Below are 13,976 nucleotides of genomic sequence, written 5' to 3'. Positions count from 1 at the left end.
GGGAGCTGTAATTTTACAAAGTCTTTAGCTCTCTGCCAAAGAATGCTGGTGCCTCGCCAAACTATAAATTTCATGATTCTTTAGCATTGAGTTATGACAATTCATGTGGGGTCAAACTGCATTAATTCTACAGTGTAGATGCACCCTCAGTGAACCCCAGTGCAGCTACTGATTGAAAAAACATGGCCTGGTTTTTACTGGCAGCATATGAGGGCCTTCCACACTGCCCCTTTACCCCAGATCTAATCTCAGATTATCTGTTTATACCAGGTTATCTGGCAGTGGGGACTCATATATTTCAGTTTAAAGCAGATAATCTGGGATCAGATCCTGGGATAAAGGGCAACGTAGAAGGGCACTGAATTCTTAAATCTCTTCTTGGAAGGAATGCACAATGGGAAATGGCAGCTGAATTGCTAACCATATGTGAAAATTCCCAACATTTTAAAGAAGGGAAATAGGATGTAAAAGAGAAAAGTTCTGGCTGAAAATTAAAACCAAAATGATCAAGGCTCTGAAATAATTTGCCAAATCCCCACCTACACTGCCATAGAATGCAGTTCAACAGAGTTAAAACGAGTTGCTGTGAGTTTCCCAGACTGTATGGCCATGTTACAATAGCATTCTCTCCTGACGTCTCACTCTCATCTATGGCAGGCATCCTCAGAGGTGTGAGGTCTGTTGGAAACCAGGCAAGTGGGGTTTATATATATCTGTGGAAGGTGCAGGGTGGGAGAAAAAACTCTTGTCTGTTGGAGGCAAGTTTGAATGGTGCAATTAATCACCTCGATTAGCATTTAATGGCTTGCAGCTTTAAAGCCTGGCTGCTTCCTGCCTGAGGGAATCCTTTGTTGGGAGGTGTTAGCTGGTCCTAATTCTTTCATGTCTGGAATTCCCCTGTCTTCTGAGTGTTGTTCTTTATTTACTGTTCTGATTTTATTTATTTATTTATTTACTTACTTACTTACTTACTTACAGTTTTTGTATTCAGTCCTTCTCACCCGAAAGGGACTCAGGGTGGATCACAATGTACATATATATGGCAAACATTCAATGCCATTAGACAAACAACACACAGACAGACACAGAAGCTATTTAACTTTCCAGCTTCTGGCTTTGTGAGGGTATGCTCGATTCCGGCCACAGGAGGAGCTGCGGCTTCATCATCCACTGTGACGACAAGTCCTTTTTGATAGAGTACTTCCTCATCTGGTACGCATGCTGCTGGACGTTTTTATGGTGTTGTAAATTAGTTAAATTAGCCTCCCCGCATAAGCAGTCCCTAAATTTTCCTATTTGACAGATGCAATTGTCTTTCAGGTTGCTTAGGTAAACAACAAGCTGAGGCTGTTTAACAGTCGGTCACTCAATCAGACTTGGGCTTTGAACTCACGACCTCTCGGTCAGTAGGGATTTATTGCAGCAGGCTACTAATCAGCTACACCACAGCCCGGCCCTATTTTAGAGGTTTTTAAAAATACTGGTAGCCAGATTTTGTTCATTTTCATGGTTTCCTCCTTTCTGTTGGAATTGTCCACATGCTTGTGGATTTCAATGGCTTCTCTGTGTAGTCTGACATGGTGGTTGTTAGAGTGGTCCATCATTTCTGTGTTCTCAAATCATATGCTATGTCCAGGTTGGTTCATCAAGTGCTCAGCTATGGCTGACTTCTCTGGTTGAGTTAGTCTGCAGTGCCTTTCATGTTCCTTGATTCATATTTGGGCAATGCTGCTGCATTTGTTGGTCCCTATGTAGCCTCATCCACAGCTGCATGGTATATGGTAGACTTCTGCAGAGGTGAGAGAATTCCTCTTATCCTTTGCTGAACGTAGCATATGTTGGATTTTCTTAGTGGGTTTGTAGATAGTTTATATGTTGTGTTTCTTCATCAGCTTCCCTAGGCAGTCAGTGGATCCCTTGATGTATGGTAAGAACACCTTTCCTCTGGGTGGATCTTTGTTTTTACTCTCATGGCTTGTTCTTATCCTTGCAGCTCTTCTGATGTCTGTGGCGGAGTCTCCATTGGCCTGTAGAGCCCAGTTTAGGTGGTTCCGTTCTCCTTGGAGGAGGTGGGGTTCGCAGATTCGTTTAGCATGGTCTGCGAGGGCTTTAATTTCGCTCCTCTTTTGGCTTGGGTGATGGTTGGAGTTTTTATGTAGGTATCTATTTGTGCGTGTAGGTTTTCCATAAACCCTATGGCCCAATTGTTGATTGGGTTTGTGGATGATTAGGACATTTAGAAATTGCAGTTTTCCTTCCTTTTCTTTTTCCACGGTGAATTGGATGTTTGGGTGGATGCTGTTGATGTGGTCCAGGAACTTGCTTAGTTCTTCTTCTCCATGGCTCCAAATGGTCAAGGTGTCATCCACATATCTGAACCATACAGCGGACTTTTTTGGAGCTTGTTTTTCAAAGTGTTCCATGTAGAAATTTGCTATGATCGGGCGCTCCCTGAGGGCGTTCTCTATGGCTACTCCATCTTTCTGTTCATGGAATTCATTGTCCCACAAAACCAAAACCAAAATGATCAAGGCTCTGAAACAACTCGCCAAATCCCCACCAACACTGCCTTAGAATGCAGTTCAATCGGGTTAAAAACCATTATAAAACTGCATGCTATGGCAGTGTTGGTGGGGGTCTATGGCAACAGTGTGGGGAATCCTGGCGCCTGTAGTTTTGGCTGAGAAGGACTTAAACTGCGAATCCCAGAATTCCAGAGGACGTTGCCATGGCAGTTAAGGCGCCATAGGAGCGAAGACAACAAGCGCGGGGCGAAGAAGAAGCCCCCTAGTGCCAAAGGAAGTCAGAGGAGGAGGGGTAGGCGGGGCGAGTGTGTGCCTGGGTATCTTCCGGGCTTCTGATTGGATGTCTCTCCCTGAGGGGGACCAATAGGAAGCGCGACAGCCGCCTTCCTCGTTCTCTGGGCTCAGAAGGAGGCGCCGGTCGCTGAGGGAAGGAAAGCTCGAGCCTGGGCGGGAGAGGCAGGCTCATCTCGCGCTTGTCTCTCCCTCTGTCGCGCGCCCACTGAACAGCCAGCCATGGGCGCCTGGAGCCTCCGTCTGAGGTTGGGAACAACCCTGGTCCTCCTCGCCTTCCTTCTCCAGAGCTCTGCGGAGAAGCTGGGTAAGTCTGAGCCACTCCTGGGCTGCCGGGGACCGTGTAACTAACTACCCGGGATTCCATAGCATTGAGCCATGGCGCTTAAAGTAGTATCAAAGGGCATTGGCCCTATAGCAGGCATGGGCAAACTTAGGCCCTCAGGTGTTTTGGACTTCAACTCCCACCATTCCTAAGCGGCTGGGGGGGGGGGGGCTGAGGCTGTTAGGAATGGTGGGAGTTGAAGTCCAAAACACCTGAGGGCCTAAGTTTGCCCATACCTGCTCTATAGTATAAGTGTGTGTGAGAGAGTGAGTGTATCACACTCTCACACACCACTTCCTCTCTCACTTGTGTGGATGGAGCATGAGCTCCTTTGGATGGGAATGCCAGTGGATGGGAAGATAATATCTGCCACTTCCTTGCCACCTTGTATCTCCTGTTTATTTATTTACCCAGTTTATACTCCTCCTTTCTCAACCCCGAAGGGAACTTAAGGCAGCTTCACATATTCAATGCCTTAAAACAACGTACAGTACAGTTAAAACATTTGAATTGGGGATTAAAATGAATGCACATTAAAACATTTCTAACATTACATTCAGTGTTTAAAAAATCAACCCGCCCACAATCATAATCCAGGGTCATTGCACATAATACATATCTATTCTTGCACTACAGTTATTCTCCAAAGGCTTGATTGATCCCAAAGCCAAGTTTTCATTTTCCTTCTGAAGGCCAGGATTGAGGGGGTTGATCTAATGTCACTGTGGAGGTAGTTCTACAGCCAAGGGGCCAGCACTAAGAAGGCCCTGTCTCTTGTCCCCACTAGTCATGCCTGCAAAGGAGGCAGGGCTGAGAGCAGGGCCTCCACAGACCGGTCAGGTAAGATGGACTAGAACTGTTTAGGGCTTTATAGGCTAAAGCCAGCACTTTGAATTGTGCTCGGCAGCAGATTGGAAGCCAGTGGAGCTGCAACCTGGCTGCAGCCCGTTGTACCATTTGTAGCTTGTGAACAGTCTTCAAAGGCAACCCCATGTAGAGCGCGTTGCAGTAATCTGTTTGGGATGTAACCAGAGCGTGGACTACTGTGGTCAAGTCTGACTTCGCAAGGTAGGGGCGCAGCTGGCGCAAAAGTTTCTATTACAGCTACACTGCAGAATTAATGCCATTTGACACCACTTTAACTGCCATGGCTACTGCTCTGGAATCCTAGGAGTTTTAGGTTGGTGAGCGAGGCACCAGCTATCTTTGACAGAGAAGGCGAAAGGCCTTGTAAAACTCCCAGTGTTCATGATTGTAGATGTCTCTAGTGTTGTTGTTGTGAACCTTCCAGTTGTTTTTGACATAAAACCAACATCATTTTATATGTATGTATCCAAATGTGCATTGCCCCTAGTGGCACAGTGAGTTAAACCTCTGAGCTGCTGAACTTACTAACGGAAAGGTTGACAGTTTGAATCCGAGGAACGGGGTGAGTTCCTGCTGTTAGCCACAGCCTCTGCCAACCTAGCATGCAGATATGAGTAGATCAAGGTACCGCTCTGGTGGAAAGATAACACCGCTCCATGCAGTCATGCTGACCACATGACCTTGGAGAAATCTAGGACAACATTGGCTCTTTGGCTTAGAAATGGAGATGAGCATCACCTCTCAGAATTGGACACAACTAGACTTCAATGTCAGGGGAAAACCTTTACCTTTACTATCCAAATGTGCATTTTCGGAGAGGTTGAAGAAAAGCGGATAGTTTCCCCACTCAGTTTTCATTTGAACACTGATGTTACAAGTCTCTAAAGACTGTAAATACAGGATGACGTGAGTTTGGATTAGTACATGAGTAAGATACTCATACTGTGTCCAGTTCTGGGCACCACAATTTAAGGAGGATATTGACAAGCTAGAACGTGTCCAGAGAAGGATGGCCACAACAATCAAAGGTTTGGAAACGCAGCCCTATGAGTCATGACTGCCGGAGCTGGAGATGTTTGGCTTGGCGAAAAGAAGGCTGGGAGGGGAAATGATAGCCATGTATTTGAAAAGATGTTGCATTGAGGAGGGGGCAAGGTTGTTTTCTGGTACCCTGGAAACTAGGACATGGAGCAATGGATTCAAATTGCAGGAAAAAAAGATTCCACCTAAGCATTAGGAAGGACTTCATGACAGTAAGAGCTGTTCAGCAGTGGAATATGCTGCCTTGGAGGTCAGTGGAGTTTCTTACTCTGGAGGTTTTTAAGCAGAGGTTAGATAGTCATCTGTCAAGGGTGCTTTGATTGTGTGTTCCTGCATGGCAGGGGGTTGGACTGGATGGCCCTTATGTCTTCTTCTGACTCTATGATTCTAAGATTTGTGTCGCTGCAGAATTTACATTGTGTGTTTTTGAGTAATGTCCATTTTATGGCCAGCCTATTTTGAACCTATCACGGGGGTTTTTCTTGGCAAGATTTGTTCAAAGCGGGATCACCTTACTTTCCTGAGACTGAAAGAGCATGTCTTGCCCAAGGTCACTCTGTGGGCTTCCATGGCTGAAAGGGGATTTAAACCCTGGTCTCTAAAGTTGTAATCCAACCTTCAAACTAGGACATCAGCTGTTTGTTGCTGCTGCATAGCCTAGTAAATTATACTTTCATTTCCACATGGGTCTTGTCCGGTTTCCTATATGGATCATTGTAATAGATTATTGAAAAACCTTGCCTTGTATCACCCACTCTACATATAGGCAATTTATTACCTGATCAATCTCCTTGTCCTCAGTCACTTTTCAGGGCAGCGGCCCGATAAGAACACCAAGACTTTCCTGCAGACTCTTGTATATGTGAAGCCGGCCTCCTTACAAATAAAGAAGTATTTGTGTGTGGAACCTATCTGTGAACTGAAAGCCAATTTAGACACACATAAATGGTACCCGTGGTGCCACATTTGTCCCATTCATCCCCAGCCAGGGCTGGGCCTCAGATAAGTAGTACACTGTGGATCAGGATTACCTTCAACAGTCCACCTCAACTTCAACTTTTATTTTAAATTGATTTTAATTTTTAACAGTCATGTTTGTTGTGGTGTAGCATTTATAGTTCTGTCTAATGTCACCTCAAGTAGAGGTATGTACAATCAGCTCTCCACTATTGCTGAGGTTATGTGCACCAGACCCCCAGAAAAGTGAAATACCACAACTAAAAATATCTATTTTGTAACCTGAAAAAAATACTTTCTGGCAGCATGACATCTGCCAGAAATTGACTATAAAATTGCTCCTAGAGGTGTTTTCTCTATGATTCTCTAGAACTTTCAGCATGATGCTATGACCACTTTCCATACAGTTAACTGCACTGGAAGACTAGAAATGTATAGAGATGACATTTTAATCAAATCCTTGACCAATCAGATTCTCAAATGTGGAGTACTCTTACTGTATTATTTTTTTTCTTAGTCTAAGATAAAAGATACCAGAGTGCAAAATGAAAAGATAGTTCAATGTTCATTTTTAGAGTCCATAACCAAATTTTCTGTAGATCATGGTGAGATTAAACACAGCAATTTTCTCTCAACCACACTTACTGCAAACAGTAGTCTTAAAAAAACAAAAAACAAATTCTGCTTGGCACCCCCAGCCATCCCTATGCTCAGGGCATATGCTTAGTTCACTCACACAAATTCACCCCAATCTCTAACTTTTCCATATTCAGCAAGAAACTTGGAAGGGGGAATGTAATAATGTTTAACTGAATGACATTACAGCAGTCCTTTTTATGACTGGAATCTGTGTTGTATCAGATTTTTTGACACCGGAAGGATTGTAACTTAATTCAGGTGGATGTGATTATAGTCACCTTTCTGCTAGGGTGGAGAGGTGGGGTTAGCATGTGCGTGGCTCCATGTATCCTCCATTGATACATCGTATATGTGCTATAATGGGGCTAAAGGGTGAACTGAATCTATCATTTCTTATTCCAGCGTAATAGGGGAAGGGATCATAAAAGTATGCATTTATTAGTATCAAAGTGTAAGACTGCACATTTACATGAGACAGATTTTCTGTCTTTGTCAGTGGTTTATATGCTACCCAAGTGGCCTTGTATCTTGCAAAACCCAAGCTGAACTTCATAAATGCTTTGTGAAAAATCCAGTAGCTATGCTTCATCTTTAAACAACACAATTAGTGATGTTTGAAAGTTTTTTTGTTTTCTGTGTTCTTGTGTGAGTGTACATAGGAAAAGGAGAAAATTGTTTAGTTTAGCAAAACAGTCTTCATGGAGCAGAATTAGGCAACTAATAAATATTGCAGGGAGAGGGAGGAACTTCCTTGTTTTCTAACTTTAGTTGCAGTTTCTAATCTTAGTTTTCTTATATCTTACCACTTGAAATTATTCACCTTTTCAGGTGTCTTTAGATTTTAAACCCCAGTTGCTCGAGCCAGTTGTGGGGACTGCTGGAGATTGTGGCCTGAAAACATCTGGAAGGTCACTTGCTTCTTCCTCCTGCTGTAGCTCAGATCTGTGAATGTTTTCCCAGAAGTAAATCCCATTGTATCCCAATGGGTCTTAATCCCAGCACGTACCTTTAATTTGGTTTACTTTTAAGCTTAATAAAATCATTTTTCCCTTTTCATCTCTATATCTTCTAGTATGTGAATTTCCACTGCCAAAATGTCGAACGTTGGATTGTAACCCAGGGTTAGATGATAGATGGGTGCTGGTTGCCAGATGTAACAGTAGAAACTCATGATTGTTCTGAAGAGGATGAAATAATTGGTATATATTATGTTTGATGGATCTGTGACATCTGGCATGCAAGACAGAAGACAAAATTAAAGGAAAAGTTGAATTACACAAAAGGGATTTCTTTAAGGAAATAGAATTGTTAAATAATTGTTTCCTGTGCCACTTTAAAGGGAAAAACATGTCTTGCTTTTGGTCTTTCATTACCTTCAATCACCCCAATAATCTTTTTTGTTGTTGTTGTTTTATGGCAGCTGGAAAACATGTCCCTGCCAGTATAATCATGCATTATACTATCTTAGCTGATTTTAGTGCTTTATATAGTTCTACCCTGTTAATCCATGCCTAGTTTATCCATGAGTCTCAGTAGTTACAAGATTATAACAGTAACCCATTTTTATACTCGGTGTCTGTGGATTATTGTTCTTTTAAATCATCTCTTCTTAATTAGGTTTCTTGAAAACAATACATTGCATGGTAATTGTTTATTCCAAAGTATAGTTCCAAGTTGGCAGACATCAGGCTTATGGTATCCAACATCAACTTGGTGCAAAATGTTAATTAAATAATCAAGAATTTGTTTGAGTACCAGAACTGAATATGGATCAGTGTTCTTCCACACTCAAGTCTATTCTGTTACCTTCCCCCACCCACTGTCTTTGTTTCTGCAGTATGATTTAGGCCAAGCGAGGGAGTCTGTTGTTATTGTTAAATGACTGAGAGTCAGAAGTCTTTGCCGATCAACGGAAAATCACACAGAGATCTAATACCATGTTTCCCTGAAAATAAGACAGTGTCTTATATTGATTTTTGCTCCCAAAGATGCTCCCAAAGATAGGTCTTATTTTCAGGGGATGTCTTATTTTTCCATGAAGAAGAATTTACATTTATTGTTGAACAAAAAAAATTAACATTTATTATGTACTGTATAGTAGTTCTCATCACAAACAAGCATAACCAGACAAACTGTGAATCCTATCAAAATTTTCTTGTTACTACCATTATTTCTATGTACAACATTCAATGGTATGTACATTTACCAATACTGTGTACTCTGGTGTTGTGTTTGGTGGGCATGCTTCCAAACAAAAACTTTGCTAGATCTTACTTTTGGGGGAGGCCTTATATTTAGCAATCCAGCAAAACCTTTACTAGGTCTTATTTTCTGGGGATGTTTTATTTTCGGGGAAACAGGGTAGTAGACCCTGATCTGCCTTCTGCCATCCTGTATAATGGTTAAGAATAAGAACTTGGAATTTTCCTGTTTAAATCTCAGGATCACCAGAAGGGCGACATTAGGGAAATTACTATCTCTATTTTTCAGCCCTCCCTTCAGCAGCATTATGGTGAACAACAATATAGGCTTTTCTTAGAGACCACTATAAGGATTTGAAAAATAACACAAAGCTTTCTAAACCCCCTAGTTACATAATATAGGTATTAAAATCATAAAATACTACAAAATATTTTTTTAAGCATGACTGGTTCTTAGGTGTGCTGTAAGGGAAATATGACCAGCAAAGACCCAGTGTTAACTTTTGTGCATAATGATATTATCTGTTAACCTAACCTGTGAGACATTGACTTTTTTCAGAATGTGCAGTACGGCCCATGTTCTCCGGGACTTTAAGATTCTAACTAGTAATCTGACATTACATTTGTTCCCTTTTCTATATTTTGTATAGAATGGTAATTAGGAAGAACACTTTGAGGAAGAAAAGAATCTCTGCATCCAGTCAAAGCTTGTCAATGAGACTACAACTTCCAAAAGTCACCAGTGGTTATGCTGGCTGGGGGATTCTGAAAGTTGTAGTCCAAAAAGTGACTCTTTTCAAGGTAAACTGCATTTGGTGCCCATTTCCAGATCATTTGGTGGTAGTTCGGCATGCTGGGAATGTTCATCCTAACCAGGGCACTGTCCCTTTTATAGTTCTGTTTACAAGTTACATTTTAAGCTGTCAGTCTGGCTTTCTCCCCTTCAACTCCCATTGAAGTATGTGTAAGCTATATTCTTTTATGCAGTTCTAATTTATTTCTATAACATTGTTCCCCTACTTTCTGTAAGTTTATCTTTTTTCCACCACATATATAATATGCCTTGAATTTCATAACCTCACAGAGTCGAAGTGGCTATGTTTTGTCCTGCTGTCACATTGTTGATTGTGGAGGCATGGATAATATGCTACAGTGCAGGAAGGACAAAAATAAGCTGTGTTTCTAAAACATCCTGTTTTTAATGGCTTTGAAGACATCTTATGTCATTGAGTGTACATTAAAAATGCTCAGACTTCACAAAAGGCATGACTGGTTCAAGAATAATTTAAATGAAATCTGAGATAGATAAAAAGTTCTGTTTATACCGATTTGTGCAAATTTACACTGGCTCTGTATTGGTAGCAGTTTTGCCATTATAATTTCACACTTCTTTGGCTTCATTTCTAGTAAATCTGACCTGGTTAACCTATTTTTTAATGGTGAAACTTGTTCAGCAGTTGCTTACTGACCAGCAACATGTTTACATCTAGGTGAAATCGTCATACAGTTTCAGGGCCCTTTTAGAAAACAGTAAAAACATCAGTTGGTTTGTTCCCATAAGTTGATTTCCACCCTTAGGGTTTCCTGGAAAAACTTGAATTAAAATGGAATTTCCAAGTGTAGGGCATAAGCAAAAGTGCCTCCCAGTGAGACTTGGTTTGAAGACATTTGGATTCCCAATTGATGCTTCTCATCTGTTGTATGGCACATAAGCATCACAATTTCCAAGCTGAAATGATTTGATCATTTTTCCAAGAAGAAGGAAAAGCTGCTTTCAGATAGCCAGTACAGTCCCACTGCTACTGCAAGTTCTGTAAGGATATGTAGTAACAGAAGTCTCCCCTTGCACTATGAGTAGTGAAGACAGAAAGGTGTGTGACCATAAGGCTGTTTTTTTATGAGGGGGTGTTGTCTTTCCTTTCACTCTTCAACAAGAGACACAGTCAATGTTACTCAAGCAAAGAGAAGCTTTTGTTCCACTGGATTTGAGATAAAAGTTGGAGGGAGGCACAATCTAAGGAACAAAATAGAAGAGGTAACTCACAGTTGCAAAGGAAACTCTGCAGTTGAATGAGGCTTGGTGCAGTTTGTGTTGCAATTGAACTGTTTGAGACTATTGTGTTTGCTCAAATAACATGCAAGGCAATCTTATTGAAAGGCTGTGGTGTGTTTTGGCCACAGTAAACTGCACATTCCTTCCAGTGCATCTTTGAAGTTGCTTTTGTTTTGTCTAATTGAAATGAGGGAAACAAAGCTGCTGCATGTGCATGCTGCCGCTCCTCCTTTCTCTAATATTTTTTATTACAATGTAAAAGTTCTATTAGCACATTGGTGGTATTTTTAGCTCCTATATGAAATGGGTTACAAGACCATACTGCCTAACTTTGTTGTATAGCTTTTCAAGTAATGACCTTCATTATGAATTATCCCACTTGATGCAATCCAAATGGACAAAAGCGTGTTGATTTTGAACTCGGGGGTATACTGTGTTATGAACAACATAGGCTTGTTTGTGAAGCATTGAAGACCTATAGTAATCTGAGGTGGTTATTTTGGAAAAATTGCATGAAGCAAAGTGGTCAGATATTTCCATATGCTGGAAATTCAGGATCAACAAGGAAAACTCTTGTATTAAAGTGTAAGCCTATGGTTAGATGTTGCATTAGCACCCTCACGGTCTAACTGGCATAGTTTCTAGATGTTTTTGGTGTACATGTAATGTATTGATAGCCAAGTCAATATTTTGGTCATATTGTCCATACAATCTGTGTAATGCCTATGTAAAAGAAAGGCAACAGAGGAATCGAGAACCTTTCTAGACAAGAAAAAGCTCCTCTATAGCCCCAGGTTTTGCCCATTTAAACCAATATTATTTTGGGTATCCTCATGATATGCTGTGTGTGCAAGTGTGCCATATGCAGTGCTAATTTTTATAGGCATCACTATGCACATCTGGAAGACAAGAGAAGAAGGGACAATAGAAGAAGATAAAATAAATCAATGCAGATCCTGAAGGATAATATGTTACTCTTGTTAGAGAAGATATTATAGTCAGAACTTATTTTCCTTCACTTTCTTCCTATACTAAAGAATATATATGACGGTTCCTACTGTCCCAAAAAGTGATGATCAGGCCCCTTCAGCCGAGGCCTTCCAAAGCTATTTTGTTGACAAGATCTCACTACTACGCCGGGACCTCCCTGCCACAATTGATACAAGGAGAGAACTTGAGACTCCATGGCCACTTGCTGGGCCTACCCTCGACCGGTTCATCCCACTGGACGCAGAGGCTGTCGATAGGCTTATAGCTGCAGCTAGACCGACCACTTGCTCCCTCGATCCATGTCCCTCCTGGTTGGTAAAATCCTGCATGGAGGGATTACGTGATCCTCTGTTGAAGATAATAAACAGCTCCCTGGAGCAAGGAGTCTTTCCAGAGGGTTTAAAAGAGGCGGTGGTCTCTCCCCTGCTGAAGAAACCAGATTTAGATCGTTCGGTTCCCTCCAGCTATCGCCCAGTTTCGAACCTCTCGTTCCTGGGCAAGGTGATTGAGAGGGCAGTAGCGGAGCAGTTGCAACAGTTCCTAGACAACACAGCCAGATTAGATCCCTTCCAGTCCGGCTTTCGTGAGGGACACGGGACAGAGACTGTGCTGGTCTCCATCACGGATCACCTTCGATGCCAGCTTGATCAGGGCGGGTCGGTGTTGCTCGTGTTATTAGACCTCACTGCAGCATTTGACACAGTCGATCATAATCTTTTGACCCACCGCCTTGCCGTTGTTGGAGTCAGGGGGACAGCTTTAAATTGGCTGGCCTCCTTTCTTCACAACCGTGGACAGCGAGTGGAGAGGGGAGGCCTGGTCTCTGAAAGGTCCCCTCTACTTTGTGGGGTGCCTCAAGGGGCCATTCTCTCCCCTCTGTTGTTTAACATCTATATGCGACCACTTGCTCAGTTGGTCCGAGATTTCGGGCTCGAGTGTTATCAATATGCTGACGACACTCAGCTTGTGTTAAAGATGGAAGGCCAACTGAAAAACATACAACAACCCTGTGATCCTGGCCATGAAAGCCTTCGACAACACATTCCCCATTTTTCTTTTTTTCTCTTTTTAATTGATTATTTTAAATTACTTTTCCCTCTTTTTTAAAAACAAAATAAAAATTTATTTACAAAACACGCAAAAAAGACTGATGTCTAGTAAGCTGTCATGCTTCTGACTAATGATGTCTTTGATAATCTCATGCAGAAATCTGGTTTACAGTCCAAACCACAACTACATTTGACATTCTTACTTCTCTCTAGGAGTCAGTTTCTTGTTTGCCAGATCAGATATGATTTTATCAAACAGAATGGATTTCAGAAACCCATGCATGATTTCTCATTTGGGCAGATGCCTTCTAATGCGAACTGGCCTACCTGTTAAGAGAAGTGGACAGTGTTAACAGAAGTAATACTCTATGTGCTGGCCCATTAAAAATATTAAAATTACAAATGATGGGTTATGTTTGCAGACGCACAGGTCTATTTGAAATCAATATATGGTACATATAAGTGTCTTCCCCTCCACTTTAACTGTCTTAAAGGGGGACATGAATAAGAGAAGCCTCCCAGCAGGATGGTAACACGTCTGGGCGTCACCTGGGTAATGTCTCTGTAGACGGCCAATTCTCTCACACCAGATGCAATTTGGACAAGTCGCTTCTGACACAATAAAAAAACTTTCTTAAAGGACATTGTTCATTTTAATAGGCTTTTCTCTCAATGACATTCACTTTATTGTCTGACAACTTACCTGATCAGGACAAGCTGTTCAGCATTTCCCCACTATATTATCTTGATTCACTAACAAGTCCTAAGTAAATATTTAGTTATCTAGTATCATCTAACCAGAAAGACTTGTGTGAACTGTCCCAAGCAAAATTCTTTGTAACCTTATTGGACTGTTAACACTAGTCAGTGAAAATCTTTTCTTTCCATTATTTTGTCCTTTTGGCTATCATCCAACATTTATTTCTAGTGGTCAAGGGATTCTTAGGGCCAGGATTAGAGAGACCAGGAGTGGAACTCTTGATTATCTGTTGTTAAATAAATCTTAGGCATATCAAAGCTAAAGTTGCTCATACTTCC

At 41.6% G+C, this 13,976-nt stretch overlaps 1 protein-coding gene across 2 annotated transcripts in view; it reads left to right on the top strand.

Annotated features, from left to right (window-relative positions):
• The first annotated feature begins 2,905 nt into the window (after positions 1 to 2,905).
• dcbld1 (discoidin, CUB and LCCL domain containing 1) overlaps positions 2,906 to 13,976 on the top strand; it is an 80,031-nt gene continuing 68,960 nt past the window's right edge. For both annotated transcript variants that reach the window (XM_008120393.3, XM_003215598.4), the window contains exon 1: positions 2,906 to 3,123. In XM_008120393.3, the coding sequence (XP_008118600.1) occupies positions 3,039 to 3,123 (85 nt within the window). In that variant the 5' untranslated portion in view covers positions 2,906 to 3,038. The remainder of the gene's footprint in view (positions 3,124 to 13,976) is intronic.

The sequence above is a fragment of the Anolis carolinensis genome, chromosome 1 (genome assembly GCF_035594765.1).
Source record: "Anolis carolinensis isolate JA03-04 chromosome 1, rAnoCar3.1.pri, whole genome shotgun sequence".
Lineage (NCBI taxonomy): Eukaryota > Metazoa > Chordata > Lepidosauria > Squamata > Dactyloidae > Anolis > Anolis carolinensis.
The sequence above is the reverse complement of the archived record's forward strand: the minus strand, read 5'-3'. Positions and strand labels throughout refer to the sequence as shown.